The sequence below is a fragment of the Anomaloglossus baeobatrachus genome, chromosome 7, assembly GCF_048569485.1.
Source record: "Anomaloglossus baeobatrachus isolate aAnoBae1 chromosome 7, aAnoBae1.hap1, whole genome shotgun sequence".
Lineage (NCBI taxonomy): Eukaryota > Metazoa > Chordata > Amphibia > Anura > Aromobatidae > Anomaloglossus > Anomaloglossus baeobatrachus.
Genome location: NC_134359.1, coordinates 225,968,718 through 225,989,262, shown reverse-complemented (window position 1 = coordinate 225,989,262; position 20,545 = coordinate 225,968,718). Strand labels below are relative to the sequence as shown.

At 45.3% G+C, this 20,545-nt stretch overlaps 1 protein-coding gene across 1 annotated transcript in view; it reads left to right on the top strand.

Moving 5' to 3' along the window:
- Window positions 1-20,545, top strand: part of LOC142245308 (uncharacterized) — a 452,975-nt gene that overhangs the window by 374,938 nt on the left and 57,492 nt on the right. The window contains exons 60-63 of the mRNA XM_075317926.1: window positions 6,437-6,598; window positions 6,683-6,844; window positions 7,175-7,343; window positions 18,422-18,606. Of these exons, the coding sequence (XP_075174041.1) occupies window positions 6,437-6,598; window positions 6,683-6,844; window positions 7,175-7,343; window positions 18,422-18,606 (678 nt within the window). The remainder of the gene's footprint in view (window positions 1-6,436; window positions 6,599-6,682; window positions 6,845-7,174; window positions 7,344-18,421; window positions 18,607-20,545) is intronic.

Here is a 20,545-nt window from a genome sequence, read left to right as displayed (position 1 = left end):
TGTGTAAAGCGCAGAGAGCATCATGAAGACCAAGGAACACAACAGGCACGTCCATGATACTGTTGTGGAGACGTTTAAAGCCGGATTTGGTTACAAAAAGATTTCCAAAACTTTAAACATCCCAAGAAGCACTGTGCAAGCGATCATATTGAAATGGAAGGAGTATCATACCAAAAGAAGTCATTAGTCATAAGCAACCTATGTTCCCCCACAGACATGATATAAATACTATGCACTACATGTACATAGTATTTATATCATGTCAGTGGGGGAACATAGGTTGCTTATGACTAAGGACTTCTTTTCTTTTAATTTCTAGTCCGAAACGCGTTAAGGTCCCCTATGTAATAATTTTTCAGCCTGCTGTTTCAGCATGAAAAATATTATTTAACTTACATAAATAAAGGATTTTTTTCTATTTTATCTGGATATTGGTGCTGGGTCCATACCTTCGTTTTTTCTATTCCTTTATGGAAGATTGGCAAAAAGAAAGTCATTTCTCAAAGATATCCATAAAAAGTGTAATTTAAAGTTTGCCACAAGCCACCTGGGAGACACAACAAACATGTGGAAGAAGGTGCTCTGGTCAGATGAAACCAAACTCGAACTTCTTGGGCACAATGCCAAACGATATGTTTGGCGTAAAAGCAACACAGCTCATCACCCTGAACACACCATCCCCACTGTCAAACATGGTGGTGGCAGCATCATGGTTTGGCCCTGCTTTGCTTCAGCATGGACAGGGAAGATGGTTAAAATTGATTGGAAGATGGATGGAGCCAAATACAGGACCATTCTTGAAGAAAACCTGTTGGAGTCTGCAAAAGACCTGAGACTGGGATGGAGATTTGTCTTCCAACAAGACAATGATCCTAAACATAAAGCTAAATCTACAATGGAATGGTTCACAAATAAACGTATCCAGGTGTTAGAATGGCCAAGTCAAAGTCCAGACCTGAATCCAATCGAGAATCTGTGGAAAGAGCTGAAAACTGCTGTTCACAAACGCTCTCCATCCAACCTCACTCAGCTCAAGCTGTTTTCAAAGGAAGAATGGGCAAGAATTTCAGTCTCTCGATGTGTAAAACTGATAGACACATACCCCAAGAGACTGCAGGTGTAATCGCAGCAAAAGGTGGCGCTACAAAGTATTAACTTAAAGGGGATGAATGATATTGCACGCCCCAATTTTCAGTTATTTATTTTTTACAAAAATTTAAAATAAAATAAATATATATATATAAAATACAATAAAATAAGCAATAAATATCGTTCAACTTCACAATTGTGTCCCACTTGCTGTTGATTCTTCACCATAAAAGTTAAAATTTTTATCTGTATGTTTGAAGCTTGAAATAAGGGAAAAGGTTGGAAATTCAAGGGGGTCGAATACTTTCTCAAGGCACTGTGCATATATATACATATATACACACACACACACACACACACACACAGTTCTTCTGTATGTGTATATATGTGGACACATGCTATTCAGTGCAGTGTATATATGTGTGTGTGTATATATATATATATATATATATATATATATATGTGTGTGTGTGTTTACAGCAAGCATATGTGTGTTAATTATCTAGACAATATTGTACAATGGTTATTTTTGTGATCAGATGTATTGAGGAAAGGTTTAGATTATTTACTCTGTGGTTGTGTTATCTTAGGCTATGTGCGCACGTTGCGTAAAAACATGCAGTTACGCTGCGCTTTGTAGCGCAGCGTAACTGCATGCGTCCAGCGTCCCCTGCACAGTCTATGGAGATTGTGCAGGGGCCGTGCGCACGTGGCGTCTAAGAGCGCAGCGCTTCGGCTACTGCCGAAGCGCTGCGCAAAAAGAAGTGACATGTCACTTCTTTCCTGCGCTTTGCCGGCAGCTCCTGCTCTGTCTATGGCAGGAGCTGCAGGCAGAGCGCATGGAATCGGCGCTCACTACGGACATTTCTGCAGCGATCTAAAGCGCACATGTGCTCTTCAGGTCGCTGCAGAAATATCTGCAGGGCTAGTACGCAACATGCGCACATAGCCTTATAGTGCCACAGTTTTGTTTTGTGTTCTTCTACATATACGGTAACTATGAGTGATGGATAACATTTCCATGTTAAGTACCTTAGCTCCAGTTCTTTATAATTAAATGTGGGGAAGATAAAGTTCTACAGAAAAGGTGCGGTGTTTCATAGGAAGTGGTGTTTTACTTTTAATAAAGAGGCCTTCTGTGCCAGAAAGCGGTGTCACACCGTTAACCTCAATAAAGGCAGCCAAAACCTGAGGACACGTTGACATTCATTTGCACTCGTGTATTGTGTTATTAAAATCAGTATTTTCATAGACTGACACTTTGGTTTATGTTTGAACTCATTCCCACAGCCACTGGGTATTCTAGGTCTGACTCACCTGAGTTTTCTAGGTATTATTATAGACTGGTTTTTTACATTTTTTTATGCTATTCGACAATCAAGCATAAAACATGTTACTTTTCTCAGGGTAGTGAGCTATAGTGGGATCCTTCAAATTACATTGACCTCAAATTCCAAAACTTTCGCCAGCAAGTAAAAATTGGCTAACCTGTAGATGTTCGGATTCAGCTGGTCCGGCTGAACTTAAAAAAAAATCCAATTCTGGACCAGACTTGACCTGAACCTAAGCCCGGACATCAATAAAAAATGTCTATAGGGAACTGAACATGGGGAGGGCCCAATATCCATGGGGGATGCCCATGGATATTGGGGCCTCCCCAGCCTAAAAACAGCAGCCCGCAGCTACCGCAGAATTTGTGCATTAATTAGATGCGCCAATCCTGGTGCTTATCTGGTACATCCCGATTGCCCTGGTATATTGGCAACTGTGGTAATATAAGGGGTTAATGACAGCTATGATTTTACAAAAAATCATAGCTGCCAAAAAGCCCTGGATTAGTAATGGGTAGAGGTCTATGAGATAATCATGACCCTGCAGTGTAACCTTGCCATGACCCTGCGGTGTACCCTTGCTATGACTGCATTGTACCCTTGCCATGACCCTGCAGTGTACCTTTGCCATGATCCTGCAGTGTAACCTTGCTCTGTGAACTGTTACCTCCCTCAATTTTCATTTTCACTGATCCTGATTGGTAGTGTTCATTTCCCACAATTAATTTGGAGGAAGTGGGCACCACTACATTCTCACCGCATGGTAAAGGATCATAGCAATAAGACGAAAAAGAAACTAAATGGTAAGGAGAATAACCAGCTCCCTTTGCTGGGAGCAGATGGCATATAAAGAGACTGGGAATTAACCCAAACCGGAAACACCTGATCAGGAGTCTGAATCTGCTGGCAAGGAAAACTGACATTAACCCTTGCCACACCCAAAGAAAGAAAACACGTTTAATATGTAGATTCTTGGATGACAATGGGAGACTCTAGTCCTGATCCTGTCACTGGTCTCTAAATACAGAGAGATGGCCATGACAGTACCCCACCATTTAACCAGAGGCCTCAGGACCCTCAAGATGGGATCCAAACGATTTGTTGTTCACTTTCCATGTGAACAGACTCTTACGTTTACCAGTAATGCATGCAGGCTCCGGAGACACCATACATCTCCTAAGCGCTGACCTATGGACAATGCTATGGGTGTAAAATGCCAGGGGTAGCTCCTGCCGCTTGGCCGTAGCACTGCTAATGTCCGCAGCATGATGCAGACCCAGCCTCCTAGAGCCTCACCGCACAGTTTCGCATCATGTTACTAGTGGACACCCATACGAGGTCATTCACACACAAATCTGGACCTGGACATTTATTTTGACGCACACGTTTGGAAACTGGCAATCTCACCGAAGGACCCACAATAGAGGTATCACCACCTGACTGCATAGCAATAATCTCAGGAATCACGGACACCCCTTTACGGACACCGAGGGCTAAGATTGACCTGAGGAGTGGAAGACAAACACTGCTTATATCAGATTTAGGTTCAAGGGCCATGGACAATAAGACTGGTCTAATGGAGAAAATATACTATATATACCCAGACCGTCATCCTCCACATGTCCGGGAAGGGGGGGGGGGGGTTCAGATGGAAGTATGCATTCGCTTTTACCTTACAGTCAGGGTAAACCTGAGAAGTGGGAAGGGTGTCCTGGAAAATACTTAACTGGCAAAGAGGGGAAAATGGAGGAAATGTACACACACTGGTCGGGACACCCCTTCTGCATGGGTTCGTTGAGATGCATGGGAGGGAGAACTATGGGGAACAGGGTCCTAGTTGGTGTCTCCTTGAGGCATCTATCCAACCTTACAGCTAGGGACATTGCAGCCTCCAATGACTTTGAAATAGCATACTGGACCAGAGAATCCCTGAGCCGATTAAACAAACCCTGGAAGAACTGACTCCTGAAAGCCACATTGTTCCATTTGGTGTCTGTGGCCCATCTCCGGTACACAGAGCAATACTCCTCTGCTAACCGCACCCCTAGCTGGAGACTACGGAGATTAGATTCCGCAAAGGAGATGCCATTAGGATCACCATAGACCAGGGCCATGGCCACAAAAAACTTTGACTGTAATGTCAAACAAGAAGTTCAAGAAAAAAAGTTCACGATACTGGCTAAGGGTATGTGCGCACGTGTGCGTATTACATGCAGTTACGCTGCGTTCTGCACCACAGCATAACTGCATGCGTCCTGCGTCCCCTGCACAATCTATGGAGATTGTGCAGGAGCTGTGCGCACGTGGCATGTTAGAACGCAGCGATTCGGCTGCTTGCCGAATCGCTGCGTTCTAAGAAGTGACATGTCACTTCTTCCGTGCGGTTTGCATGCTGTCTATAGGGAGAGGCAGCATGCAGAGCGCACGTTCTCTGCCGGCACCATGCGCTTCAGAACGCAGCTTTTCAGCTGCGCTCAGAAGCGCACATTTTCGGTGCGGTGCAGAGCGCACACGTACGCACATAGCCTAAGCGCTGCTCAAAGAAGAGATTGATGATTTTTGCTGAAGGTCATTTATTGATAAGCCACTTTAGCCTTCGGAAGTTTACTGGTTTGCTGCAGCCACAGTAGGAGTAACTGATCTCATTGACACTTCACCACCGGATTGGTCTGACACCGACACCAATAATGACGGGGATCCTCCGGCCTAGAGCAGGATTTGCAGTATAATGCCAGTCTGAGATTGCGGTGGATCACACGTGTTCTCGGATAGTAACAGCGTGAGCACTGCAGCAGCACAGACAGGAGTTACTGCGGGGACGTCGGGACAGGATCCGTGACAGTGAACAATGAAGTGCTTCAGAATCATCTGCCATCATTATTTGACAGTGTTGTACCTGGAGTACAACACCCGTAGGGGAGTGTATAAGACACACCTTTCTTGTTTGAAATTTTTGCACACAGGAGCGCGCTCTTTTTCTTTTTTTTGACCGTAACGCCAAAGACAGAAGGCCCAGGACTGGGGATCTCTCCACAACAGGGAAACTACAATCCTTACTCGCTGTTCATCCCTACCTGAGGAATGTGGATGGAGCTTAAATTATAGTTTTACAAGCTCCTTCAAATATCCTGAACGTGTCACCCCCCCAGAAAACCTGTCTTGGAGGGCAACCTTTGGTTCATGCTCTGACAGGACCGCTTCCAGCAGACCCACCACATGCTGCAGATGATGCACCACCTGAGACAATATCTCTATCACCTCCTGGGAAAGAGTTTCCAACAGGTTCACCAATGCAGCCATCTGAGCCATATGGGCTCAGCAGAAAAGGTATTGGCCGGTTATTATGTCACAGCACGGACTTGGGGAAGGTCCGGCGTGAGATAAAACACACAACAGACAGAGCATTTACCAAGACAAAAAAGGGGTACACCAGGGACACATTAACAACGGTGGGCCCTGATGCTAGTGAGAGGGAAGATGGACACCTCCTCCTCTTAAATATCACAGGAGCAGTGCCTGTAATATGAAAAATGGGAATTAACACATTGGATAAATACCAGTCCAGAAGATACCAACCACAGGCTCTTTTGCAGGAGCCTAACTCCGAGGGTATTGTATTGCAGACCTGTGATTATATGTGCATTGGCATTACAGCCATTGAAATGATGTTGTCAGTGATTGACAGTGGCATTTTCATAGTTAGAAAGCAGCCATCCGATTTAGCTGTTAAAGCAGATGCTGGCTGCACAGCACAGCCAACATGTGCTGGTATGGTGCAGGCTCCATTCCTGAGCCTGCATCAGATACCCTTTGCACCAATACGATATAAAAGCATGACATATTGGACTATAAACATGAAGATTAATGGTAAATATTAGGGATTACGTTATATAAGAGAATTATCTGAATTTAAAAGGAACCATTTCATTTCTTTGTGTAAATATTGTTTTAGACTGTATTGGAGTATTGTATCAGTATTAGTAATGAACTATTGATTTTTCTTCGCTATGGTGCAGAGAGATAACACCCCGGATCCTAATAGTCTCCAGCTAGAAGCCACATTTGAAAACATCTTTGCCGTTGGCTGTAGCAAACAGCATGTTCTGACTAAAATAGACACGAATTACATGGACACCATGAACCACATCCTGAAGCTGGACGTCTGTGATCTTCCACATGTGAGTCTGCATTCATATTAATGCAATTGCACATATTTCCATTTTATTCTCTTTCAGTAAAAACTTTTTTGCACTTATTTTTAGCCTATTGATCTGTCTGGAAGCCATCGTCTTGGCAAGGAGGAACTGTTACAATCAAAGATTCAGCTACGCTTTTCTCCAGACGAGAAGGAGGATGCGATATTGGCTTTGGCCTTACATGATCATGGGGAAAGACAAACACAAAATTATTCACTAAACTTACAGGTACAACAATTAAAGGAAGACAATAGACATTGTACTGGATTATTTCCCATTTGCTAGAGTAATAGTTACAAGAAAACAATAAACCGAGACTATAACCACTTCAAATTCTAGTGCTAACCATGTTCTCAACATTTAAGTTCTTCTTGACACCAGTGAAAACTACTTTGATATTGGTGTAAAATTATCGTAGTTTTCAGTTAAGCCAAGTTTCTTGTATGGCTGGGATTGCCCTTATGTGCACTTTTTAGGGTGCATATTAAAATGTGAGAAAATTAAGGGGTACAGAACACTACCAAGCTGGTAATTTTTGATAACCTTTGAATATTTCAGTTAAAAGCATCAGCTGCCGTTCAGCTTGGTTTCAATGGAAAATACATGTCTTCTCCAACCATCCGGCAACTCTTGCTAGAAGGGAAGTTTCACGACAATGACAAATGGACCATGAGTGCTTCCAGCGAGCAGAGATGTTTCCAGTTGAAATTTGGACAAAGTGTGCCAGGTAGAGTATTTCATTATGTTAGATGAATAATGGATTCTTTCATTGACTGGTGCTTTTTTTTATAGGATTTGCATGTATACTTTTACATTTTATGGACCTCATTTACAAATTATTTGCCAATCTCAACACCTTTTCTTTTTTTTGCATGTGATTACTCTTATATTTCCATGTTTGGTCAAGTCTGTGAACTTGGACCGCCACCAATTTCTATTTTCTGAATTTCCACTTAAAGAGATACTTCATTACTTTTACATTGATGGCCTATCCTTAATGTCAGGTCCGACACCCGGCACCCCTGCCGATCAGCTGTGGCATCCAGAATTGCTTAGCTCTAGAGCTGCCCCGTCTTCTGATAGAGGCTGTGGCCGGGTACTGCACATCTGCCTCCTATTGATTTGAAAGGGAAGCAGATGTGCAGTACCCAGCCGCGGCCGCTATCAGTTGTTGGGGCAGATCCAGAACTGAGAATTTCTGGCCACAGGCTGCCGCCGGCACCAAGCACAGTTGATCAGCGGTGGTTGGTCCAGAGTGTCGAACCCAGGCTGGTCAGACATTCATGACCTATCCTAATGATAGGCCATCATTGTAAAAGTAGTGGACGACCTCTTTAAATTTCTTACACAACAATCCTTATGTTTAAGCAGCTTAATGCAGTATTTAGCAAAAACTGTTCCAAACCTAGTCAAAAATTATGAAATAGTAAACATAAGGTCAAAACATGTTTACTATAGGTTGTCATTATTTCAATGATTAACCTAGCAAAGAGGCTTTGATTAATTTAGTCAAAATGTAATAAATAAAACAAATCCTTTATATTTGACCCAGAAGTCATACACCTCCAATCTGTCTCCCCTATAAAATGCTAGTGCAAAGTAAATTGAATATCGTGGGCCTCAATTCAAATTGTGTCATAGCACCCCCACCTGCCATATTCAATTCAATTTATGATACTGACGTTACAGGTGTGCCTTTGGACTATCCCTCACACCCTATAGGTACCCACCTGATTGCAAAGAAATCATAGGTGTAAGGATATTGAAAGGGGGGGTCTCTGAAACTGAGCAATATTTATAACTTGAACGAGTCCCTGCTCTTCTCCATTCATTTAAATGAGTAAAATGGAGCTAAAAAGATGAAAATTGTACTGTTTCATTTCCTTTACTTTTGGGAAACAATTGTATAGTCTATTATGTCTGGTAAAAACCATCAGTCATTCATCCTTTGGACACCATTTCCATAATTTAGGTGAATAAATACATCAAGGGGTAGTTTTGAATACCATTTTGGGGTTTTCTCATATAACCCCTTGGTGGAATCTCAGCGGTAAGCATAAAATGAAATAGGTGGAACTCTGAGTAGTCAGAATAAAGTGATGTAGGTGAAATTCTCAGCGATAAGAATAAAATTACGTGGGTAGAATCCTCAGTGATAAACAAAGGAATATAGTTGGAATTCTCAATGGTAAACATAAAGTTATGTTGGTGGAATTCTCAACAGTAAGAATAAAGTGTTGTTGGTGGATTTCTTAGCGGAAAACCTCACATAGATACAGTACATCAAGGGGTATTGACACCAGTAACCAAGAAGAAAACCCCCATACAATATCAAACTTTATTATAAACACAAATTTCAAAAAGGTGCAAGTAAAACCAGGTTATTCATAGCATACACTTCAGGAGACGGGGCCCAGGGCCAAATTCCCTAGTATCACCCTTCCTGACTGCGGCGGTTGGCACCCTATAGGTAACGAAATGGCGCCCCCGCTCAATGAAGACTGGCCCTTATGACCCTATACTGATATCTATAGGTGCTGCTGGTCTAATTGAGGGCCTTACAAAATCCACAGTGATATCATCACATCCATCCAGATTAGTAATTTTTGCTCCTCATATCCAAAATATCAATATGTTTAATTTCCAGACAGTTATTAAAGACTATAATAGTCAAGATGGAAATAATGGATAAGGGATGTAGATTGTTATGACTCAATAGTCATAGACATGACTATTGAGTCATAACAATCTACATCCCTTATCCATTATTTCTATCTTGACCATTATAGTCTTTAATAACTGTTTGGAAATTAAACATATTGATATTTTGGATATGAGGAGTAAAAATTACTAATCTGGATGGATGTGATGATATCACTGTGGATTTTGTAAGGTCCTCAATTAGACCAGCAGCACCTATAGATATCAGTATAGGGTCATAAGGGCCAGTCTTCGTTGAGCGGGGGCGCCATTTCGTTACCTATAGGGTGCCAATCTCCGTGGTCAGGAAGGGTGATACTAGGGAATTTGGCCCTGGGCCCCGTCTCCTGAAGTGTATGCTATGAATAACCTGGTTTTACTTGCACCTTTTTGAAATTTGTGTTTATAATAAAATTTGATTTTGTATGGGGGTTTTCTTCTTGGTTTCTGGATTTGTTAGCTGTAAGAATAAAGTGATGTAAGTGGAATTCTTAGCGGAAAACATTAAGTGATATAGGTGGAATTCTGAACAGTAAAGGCTACTTTACACACTGCGATATCTGTCCCGATATCGCTAGTGTGGGTACCCGCCCCCATCTGTTGCGCGACACGGGCAAATGGCTGCCCGTGTCGCACAACATCGCCCAGACCCGTCACACATACATACCTGTCCGGCGACGTCGCTGTGACGGGCGAACCACCCCCTTTCTAAGGGGGCAGTCCGTGCGGCGTCACAGCGACGTCACTGAACCGCCGCCCAATAGCAGCGGAGGGGCGGAGCTGAGCGGGACGTAACATCCCGCCCACCTCCTTCCTTCCGCATAGCGGCCGGGAGGCAGGTAAGGGGAGCTTCCTCGTTCCTGCGGCGTCACACGCAGCGATGTGTGCTGCCGCAGGAACGAGGAACAACCTCGTTACTGCTGCAGTAACGAGATTTGAGAATGGACCCCCATGTCACCGATTAGCGATTTTGCACGTTTTTGCAACGATGCAAAATCGCTTATCGGTGTCACACGCAGCGGCATCGCTAATGCGGCCGGATGTGCGTCACGAATTCCGTGACCCCAACGACTCCGCATTAGCGATGTCGTAGTGTTTAAAGCCCGCTTAAGAATAAAATGATGTGGGTAGAATTCTCAGTGGTAAACAAAGGGACATAGTTGGAATTCTCGGCGGTAAGAATAAAGTGATGTCGGTGGAATTCTCAGCGGTAAGAATAAAGGGATATAGGTGGATTTCTTAGCGGTAAGAATAAAGTGCTATAAACCCTCCCCAAGATGAAGATGGACCTTCACCTACAATTAGAGCGATTTGCAAGATTGTTAGCTTCTTGTCTGCTATCAAATCAGAAATAGAGTTGAGCGCGGTTCGCGGTTCGAGGTTCTCCAGTTCGCGGCTCGAGTGATTTTGGGGGCTGTTCTAGATAGAACTAGAACTCGAGCTTTTTGCTAAAGCTCGATAGTTCTAGATACGTTCGAGAACGGTTCTAGCAGCAAAAAGACCAGCTAATTACTAGCTGGCTTTCCGCTGTAATAGTGTAAGTCACTCTGTGACTCACACTATTATGAAATTTCAGTGTATAGTGTGCGAGAACAGCGCCTTCAGATCACTGCTGTATGGATAATGGCGATCGCCATTTTTTTTTTTTTTCCTTGTCTTCCTTCCCTAAGCGCGCGCGTGTAGTGGGGCGGGCCAGCATGTCAGCCAATCCCAGACACACACACAGCTAAGTGGACTTTTAGCCAGAGAAGCAACGGCATGTGTGATAGGATGTCCATGTCACATGTCCCTGCATTATAAAAACGGACATTTTCCTCCAGCACGCCATTATCTGCCTTCTGCGTCCTCGGTGTCAGTCAGCGCTGGCGCAGCGCCTAGCTCCGATACTGCTGTGTACGCTCTATACACAGCGCTGTACAGCATAGGGATAGCACTTTCTATCAGTCCTTTTAAGGGCTAATACCGGCAGGGTCAGAGCCATAGGTGACAGGTCCGTGAAAACAGAGTTTAACAGCTACACAAGATGACAGCGTCTGTGTAGCTAAGGTCAGGGATTTCCTCGCTGCATTTCCCCATTAGGAGGGATAGAAAGGCAGGCTTCCTTTCCTCTACCCAGAGACCCACAACCCTGCCACTGTACCCTCCTGCCCTTTGCACACTCAAACTCATTGTTACTAAGCCATTATACTAGCAAACACTGAGTGAACTTAGTGGCATCCTAAACGTGGCTATTGGACTTCTGTATTGTCCCACTAGTGCAAAGATATTTGCAGCACGTCTGCCTGCATTGCACACTCAAACTCATTGTTACTAAGACATTATAATACCAAAAATTGAGTAAACTTAGTGGCATACAAGAAGTGGCTGTTGTACTCCATTAGTGCCCCACTGGTGAAAATCTATGTGCAGCACCTCTGCATGACACCCTCCTGCTCTGTTTTTAATAAGCTATAATGATAGCAAAAAATACTGCCATTTAGTGGCATCATAGAACTGGATGTTGTATTTCATTATTGTCCCACTGGTGCCAAGCTATTTCTAGCACCTCTGCATGACACCCTCATGCACATTTTGCTATGCTAATGTTATAGCAAACTCAGGGAATTCATTGCTGTATTTGATAATTCGGAGGGATAGAAAGTGAGGCTTCCTTTAGCTTTTCCTTCTGTTCATAGACAGCATCTCCAAGTCCACACCCAAAGAGCAATTTGTCCTCCACGTCTAAGTGTGGAGAGGCAGCTAGTGCGCATGCGTGTGCCGATTTACCCCAGCTGCAGTCTAACCACAGTGTTTCGCCTAGTGAGTATGCTCAGCCTGACTGTGCCATTCCTGAGGCTAAAGGCTACTTTACACACTGCGATATCGGTCCCGATATCGCTAGTGTGGGTACCCGCCCCCATCTGTTGCGCGACACGGGCATATCGCTGCCCGTGCCGCACAACATCGCCCACAGCCGTCACACATACTTACCTGTCCGGCGACGTTGCTGTGACCGGCGAACCGCCTCCTTTCTAAGTGGGCGGTCCGTGCGGCGTCACAGCGACGTCACTGAAACGTCACTGAACCGCCGCCCAATAGCAGCGGAGGGGCGGAGATGAGCGGGACGTAACATCCCGCCCACCTCCTTCCTTCCGCATAGCGGCCGGGAGGCAGGTAAGGGGAGCTTCCTCGTTCCTGCGGCGTCACACGCAGCGATGTGTGCTGCCGCAGGAACGAGGAACAACCTCGTTACTGCTGCAGTAACGAGATTTGAGAATGGACCCCCGTGTCGCCGATTAGCGATTTTGCACGTTTTTGCAATGATGCAAAATCGCTTATCGGTGTCACACGCAACGGCATCGCTAATGCGGCCGGATGTGCATCACGAATTCCGTGACCCCAACGACTCCGCATTAGCGATGTCGTAGCGTGTAAAGCCCGCTTAAGTCTTCATTTCGGGATACAGCGCATGCTCCCACACTTAGTGCGAAAAGCCTCTTTGCACAGGTACTTGCATTCCGTGCCGGGTCTAAGTCCTGTTTTGTGCCTAGACACCATGCTAAAGCTGATAGTCTTTTTTCAGAGACTCTATTTCATGCAACTGACCATGCTCAGGCACTTACTGCATCAGAGACTAGGTCCGGTAATGAACTCTTTGGCCCTGCCCCTGATGTGGCTGGCCCATATAGACCACAGGGCATCAGGTGTCCTGACGATGTGGCCAGGCCACTCCCAAATGGCTTGCAGAGGCCCGCCCCTATGACTTGTCACCTCATTATTGATGGTCAGACGATGACTGGTGAGGTGTTTGTGTCGTGGCAGCCATGAGGTCATTATTGAAGTTGCGGTTCCAAATACGACGCTAGTTATGCCACTCATGACGTGTCACTCTGCTTTTGTCTCCAGGAGGTGCATTGTGGTCCACCCTGGTTTGGGGCGGACCCAGGTTATAAAACTGGCTGGAGCCAACAAGGAGGTGCGCAGTCTTCTATTATGCTCCGAAAGAGCACACCTCCATGTGTTGAACCCATTGCGGCTTTAGGCCAAAGGTAGGCAGGGATAGGGTGTCGATGCAGGCCGCCACCACAGTTGGTAACGCAGAACGGTTAAGACCAGCTCCTGTCCTACAAGTCCTGCTTGTGCAGCCCAGTGGCATTAACAGGCCTGCTGCTGCTGATGCGCCTGCTGTCCACAGGTGTGGCCCCAATGCACACGGTCAGCGTACTGAATGGCCCCTGTGATGTTAACAGGGAGTTTCTGGGCTGGGTGGGCGTGTGGACCCTGTGACGCTAACAGGGCTCCCAGTCTCAAGATCCGAATGGCGTCTAACTCGGTTCAGGCTACTATTAGTTTCATAGCCACACAGATCTGTATCCTCCACCTAACCTTCCAGTTGCCAACCTCTCCTTTTCCATGTGGGAGCACGGTGGACATTGACTGCTGATGGGAATATATACATTTCTCTTTCTTTTCTTATTAATTTTCGTTATATAGCGGTAACATAGTATATACCACCTTATCCAAATCTGCCAGTCCCACCGTAACAGATGGTGTTTCTTCATCAAATGTTACTTTTGCTTAACCAACAAACCCACGGACAAAAACTTTTTTCCCCTTTCCAACACACCTGTTCCCCTTTCCACCAGCATTTGTCCTTTTTCAACTCATTTGGTATATGACCAAAAGTGCAACTCTGCAGGGACACCGCACTCAATGCCATCTCAGCACAGCAGCCAGCCCTCGGTCCCTCAGATGTGGACAAGTAAAAGACCTTCGTCCTATCCATGAGAAAGCGTTGAGATTCACTCTGTGCAGCACTGGTGTTTACTGGAAAAGCAGATCTAAGAATCCGTACCACCTTCTGCAGATACTCCTGTATACGTGCGTCCCTTTCTATGGCAGGAATTATTTCGCCAAATTTTGTCTTGTACCAGGGATCTAACAGTGTGGCAACCCAGTAGTTAGCATTACTTCGAATTCGTACAATCCGAGGGTCATGTTGTAGGTAGTGCAGCAAGAAGACGCTCATGTGTCTTGTGCATCCAGGAGGACCAAGTCCTTTGTGTGTTGGTGGCAGAGAGGTGAGAATCGTGCCTCCTTCCCCTGCCCTCTCCCCCCAACCTCGCACAACCGAAATGTGAGCAAGCTCTCACTCATCAGCTGAGTCTTCCATGCCCATCGCAAGTTCGTCCTCCATTTCTTCATGGGCTCCTGCACCTTCCTCAACAATTTTTGCTGATACTATGCGCCCTTGTTAATCCCTATCCCCCACCATAACTGCCGTCTAGGTGCCGCTCACTGTCTGGACCTTGTAGATCTTATTATCCCTTCTGCATATGACTGCTCCTGTACTTCCTCCCCTTCCTCTTCGACCAACACCTGACTCCGAATAATGCTTACAGTGTGCTCCATCTTGTAGATGACCTGAATTGTCATGCTGAGAATGGCATCGCCAGTGCTGAACATCTTCGTCGACATTTGTAAACTGTATAGAAGGGTGCATAGGTCCTTGATCTGACACCACTCCAGCAGCATGATCTGCACCACCTCTGGATCAAGTTAGCCCAGGGTATACGTCATACCGTATTTCAGCAGGGCTCTGCGGTGCTGCCACACACGCTGCAACATGTGCAGATTCCAATTCCTGCGTGTCGGAACATCGCATTTCCGGCGTTTAACCGCCAGACCCTAAGACTTCCGGAGCGATGAAAGTTGTTGAGCTGCTGGGTGCGAAGGATGAAAGTGAGCACATAGCAGCGTGCCCGCTGCACAAGGCCATGTAGGCCGGGATGGTATTTTAAAAATTGCTGGAGAATCAGATTCAACACGTGAGCCATACAAGGCACGTGTGTCACATTGCCTTGACGAAGGGCCACAGACAGGTTTGCATCATTGCCGCACACGGCTGTTAAGTCACCAACGTAGTCCACTCAATCAATTTGTACTCCGGTCACCAGGTGACAACGTGTTCCTTTCGTGCATAGTGCTGATGATGGGAAAGGAGTCGATGCCAGCAGCGCAGGTGGACGCAGCTTATGGTCACCCACTGGGTTGCGTTACCTTGACAGATACAGAACCACAGGCTGAATGTAGCTGGTGGGTATCTCACAGATGAAATACCATCATTCAGCTACAACCAATGGGAAGACACCACACCCTTTTTTAGGCCCCTCCTGTCTGCAGACCACTGCCAGACAAAGCTATGAACCTCTTGATACTGTTACCCCAGTTCAGTTTTATGAGTTTGTGTGCTTGTTACCTGACTACTTTTCCTGCTTGCTGTTTATGTACCTCGTTGGCCGATCCGCATTTCACCTCTGCTTGTTTTCTGATTAAGTCCTGGCCATCCCATTCTGTTCCTCTTCCTCAATTAATGTTTTTGACCCTGCATGACTACTATTCTCTGGAACTGCAGCCTTCCACAGGTATTGATCACCTTGGGCCCTGTGTAATTCCAAATCACTGTATAGGGGTTAAAGGGTTTCAGGGTTCTGGGTGTCCAGCTTGGTGAGTGGCTTGCCTCTAGCCTATCCTTTACAGCCCATCTGAGTGTGTCGATCCAGGCAGGCGTTACACCGTGCCCTCTGCAGAAGGCCATGTAGGCCGGGATAGTGTTTTAAAAATTGCTGGACAACCAGGTTCAACACGTGAGCCATACAAGGCACGTGTGTCACATTGCCCTGAAGAAGGGTCGCAGACTGGTTTGCATCATTGTCGCACCCGACCTTCCCTAACTGCTGGTTGAGTGTAGACAACCATTGATGAAACTCGATCTCACTCTCCAGAGCTAACAGTCCACAATTCCTCAGCGGTGTCTCACATTTCCCCTACATTTCAAAGTAAACATTTGACAGCCTGATGGCCTTGAGCTCTGCTGCCAGCATAGTAAGAAGGTGTGTGGGATTCCTTGGGCGCAGTTACAAGGAAGGGTGGCCTGACCACACAGGGTTTGGGCCGAGGTGGAGGACCCACACGAGGTTGAGGAGGCAGAAGCAGTGGAGGAACTTGTACATACAGAGGAAGGATTGACACACAAGTCGTGGGGATGGCAAGACTTGTACAGCAAACCCTTCTCCATCTCTCACCATAGTTACCCAGTGCCCAGTCAGCAACATGTAACTCCCCTGTCCATGCTTACTGGTCCAAGTATCTGTGGTGAAATGCACCCTGTCACACACAGAGTTTCTCAAGGAATCGGTGAGGTTGTGTGCGACCTGCTGTGGTAGAGCGGGCACGCCTTTCTTGGAGAAGGAGTGACGACTGGCCATCGGCTCTTGGGGCACTGCAATGGGCATAAGGTCTCAAAAATCCTCGGTCTCAAAAGGGTGTAAAGGCAGCCTTTCTGTTGCCAACAAGTTGCAGATGATGAAACTCAACCTCTTAGGCATGTCATGCCCTTCGAAAATCATGTAAAACACAGCGAGGGGACTCCAACCACAGTCTCCCTCGTTTCCACTAATTGGGCCACACACACCCCACTTGACTGGCATCACTTGATCCCCCTTTTTAAAATGAAACAGATGCTTTGCATGAAGCACTCTCAAAAATACGCGTGCCTTTCACCTCCCCTGGATGACCCAGGGGAAGAAAAGTCCTCTGAGAGCCATGACTTGTTCATCTTGGTTCTTTTACAAACACAGCGAGGGGACTCCAACCACAGTCTCCCTCGTTTCCACTAATTGGGCCACACACACCCCACTTGACTGGCATCACTTGATCCCCCTTTTCAAAATGAAACAGATGCTTTGCATGAAGCACTCTAAAAAATATGCGTGCCTTTCGCCTCCCCTGGATGACCCAGGGAAAGAAAAGTCCTCTGAGAGCCATGACTTGTTCATCTTGGTTCTTTTACAAACACAGCGAGGGGTCGCCAACCACAGTCTCACTCGTTTCCACTAATTGGGCCACACACACCCCACTTGACTGGCATCACTTGATCCCCCTTTTCAAAATGAAACAGATGCTTTGCATGAAGCACTCTCAAAAATACGCGTGCCTTTCGCCTCCCCTGGATGACCCAGGGGAAGAAAAGTCCTCTGAGAGCCATGTCCACATTGTCAGTGGACAGACGCGTGTGCTTATCTGCCAGCAGACCCCCAGCAGCACTGAAGACAGGTTCTGAGAGAACGCTGGCTGCAGGACACGACAAGATCCCCAAGGTGTACGTGGCAAGCTCAGGCAATTTATCCAGATTGGAAGCCTAAAATGAGCAGGGCTCAAGTTGCACAGTAATGGCATCGACGTTTCCTTGCATATACACACATATCTGTGTGTCCTCCTCTTTTTCCTTGTCCAGCTCTTTTGTTTTCGCATGGGTATATGTCCTTGTCACTTTCCCATGTGTTTGTGTTGTGTTGTGAGTTGTTTGTCACCTTTTGGACACCTTTGAGGGTGTTTTTTAGGTGTTTTTATGTGTTTGTGAATGCCTGCCATTGTTTCCTATGCGGTTCGAGTTCGGTTCGTCGAACGTTCGACGAACCGAACTCGAACGAGACCTCCGTTCGACGAACTGAACTCGAGCCGAACCACGACCGGTTCGCTCATCTCTAATTAGAAACTATTTTTTTTTACTAATTTTTAAGTTTACAATTCGTTTGGTTTACAAAGATGCAGCCATATTTTTATTTTTATTTATTTATTTTTTTTAAATCAGACAAATTTACTTTGCCACAATATAGTCATAACAGATGATGGCATAATCAGAATACAATATGTAAACCCTCCCCAAAATGAAGATGGATTACATAAATCTTTATTTACACTTTGTATACTGGTAAATACACATTTTCTATTTAATGGGCTCTTTAAAGTATTTTAGAAGTCAAAGCCAAAATTCACAGCACAAAATGTTTTGCTATCAGGGAAACGACAATATTATCTGATTCAGAACATTGAATGCAGAGCACAAGTCTATCAGATTAGTTATTTAAAAAACAGAAAGAATAGAACATGATGCTGCCATTGGAGGTGACGGTGTTCTCACCTATTAGACTGTGGCAGAACAATGTCTCCTGTGCGAACCTTCGTGAGGTTGGGTATTGAAGAGTGTACAATGCATCTTTCTCACTTGACGTTTATTAAACCAAACAATTCAGCTCTGAGTGTCCAATTTTATGTGTTTCTTAGGAAGTTCCGAGGAAAAAGGAATAGAGCTCAGCGCTTGCACCGACTCCAGGCATTTAGCAACATCGGATATGTATGTGAATATTAACAAAACACTGGAAAGATTAGGACATTTTGTCCTTTCAACAGTCAACCAGAGTCTAAGTTTATCTTACCAAGGATGTGGAGAGAATGTTGCCAAAGCCGAGGTGACGTAAACTTAAGGGTTTGCTATGGTTATTTTATTATTCTCCTTATTGTGATTATCCTGATGGAGGAGTATCCACTCCAAAATGCGTTGAATAAAAATCTCTTGTCCAGAAATCTACAGAAATCTACACCATTCTTTGTGAACAGCAGTGCAGCTTTTTAACCCTGTCATCCCTATGGTCTATTGTCTTATATAGTAAGATTATCAAGTCATTCCTGTCATTCTTATAAGTCTTTTCTACTATAAGTACTAATATGGATTTTTTAGCTTCAGACTCTCAATTAAACGTCTGTAGGACATGAAGCAACTTGCAGTTTAATGTGCTACTCGTGAACTTTGAATTTACACTGAGAGGCCACCGATCAGCTGATAAAGGAGCAAAACGCTCATTCGTCGGGTGAAACGATCTTTTGCCCAATGTAAAACTTCATTGTTCTCCGTGGTGCATCCATTCAAACAGGAATCGCACTGGCGATCTATTACGGATCACTGGGCGCATTGTGTATTGCGGTTTGCCTGTGTAAATAGGCTATCCCTCTATTCATTCTCCATGGGAATAGAGGAAATAGCTGAGTACAGTGTTGTCAATCTCTAGCAGTCCCATAGATAATTAATGGAGCAGCAGCCACTGCTCTGGTGGATGGTGAGAGTCTAAAGGGGGCTTTATACAAGACGAGCTATCGTGCGATGCATCGTCGGGGTCACGGTTTTCGTGACGCACATCCGGCATCGTTCACGACATCGTCTCGTGTAACACCTCCGAGCGACGCAGTATCGCTCACAAATCGTGAGTCGTCTACTCGTCGCTCAGTTTCTAAATATTGTTTATTTAAAATGACACCGGTTGTTCATCGTACCCGGGGTAGCACACATCGCTCCGTATGACACCCCGGGAATGATGAACTCAGCTTGCCTGCGTCCCGCGGCACCCGCCGGCTATGCGGAAGGAAGGAGGTGGGCGGTATGTTTACGTCCTGCTCATCTCCGCGCCTCCTCTTCTATTGGCCTGCAGCTGTGTGACGTCGCTGTGACGCCGAACGTCCCTCCCCCTTCATGAAGAGGATGTTTGCAGCCCACAGCGATGTCGCTCAGCAGGTAAGTACGTGTAACGGCGGTTTAACAACTTTGTGCGACATGGGCAGCGATTTGCCTGTGACGCACAAACGACGGGTGCGAGTACGATCGATCGTGAAATCGCACGATCAGTCGACTCGTGTAAAGCAGGCTTAAGAGGTAGGTCCTCCACTGATACTGATCTAACCTCTTATGTGATAACATATTTCTACTGAAATATCTCTTTAAAAACGATTTCACACGTTAGGTCATAATTAATAGAGACAAAGAAAAGTTCCAGCTCACCATGATGTCTCCTATGCTGTCTGGAACACAAAGTCAGAAAGTCATTTCTGCCATGGCTCGGAAGAAATGTATGAGGAAACAAGAGATAATCAGCTCCACGTATATGCATGCTTCATTAAGATAAACATGATACACAAGACATAAGGCTAAATGCCCTCGTTGCTTTTTTTCTGCACATAAAAAGCTTGTTTTGGCAGAAAAAATGCAGCAGAAAAAAATGTGAATTTTTTATTACGTTTGCGCTTTTTTATATGATTTTTGGTGCTTTTTTTTAGTCATGGAGATTGCAGGGGTTCAGGCACTATACCCTCGCGATCACCGGGTCTCTGGCTGATGTTACAGCTGTGATACGGCTCTCACTGACCGGAGAGGTGCCCGCGCAGCTCCCGGCAATTTAACCCCCTAAATGCTGCGATCAGTGCGATCATAGTATTCAGGAGGTAGGGAGAGGAATTACTTACCTCTCCCTGGCAATCGAGTCCCTGTAATGAGATCCCAAGGACACGATCGTTGCCATGGTTTTAAAAAAAACAACAAACAAAGATAAGAACAGTTCTGGCACAGAATTGATCCTGGAT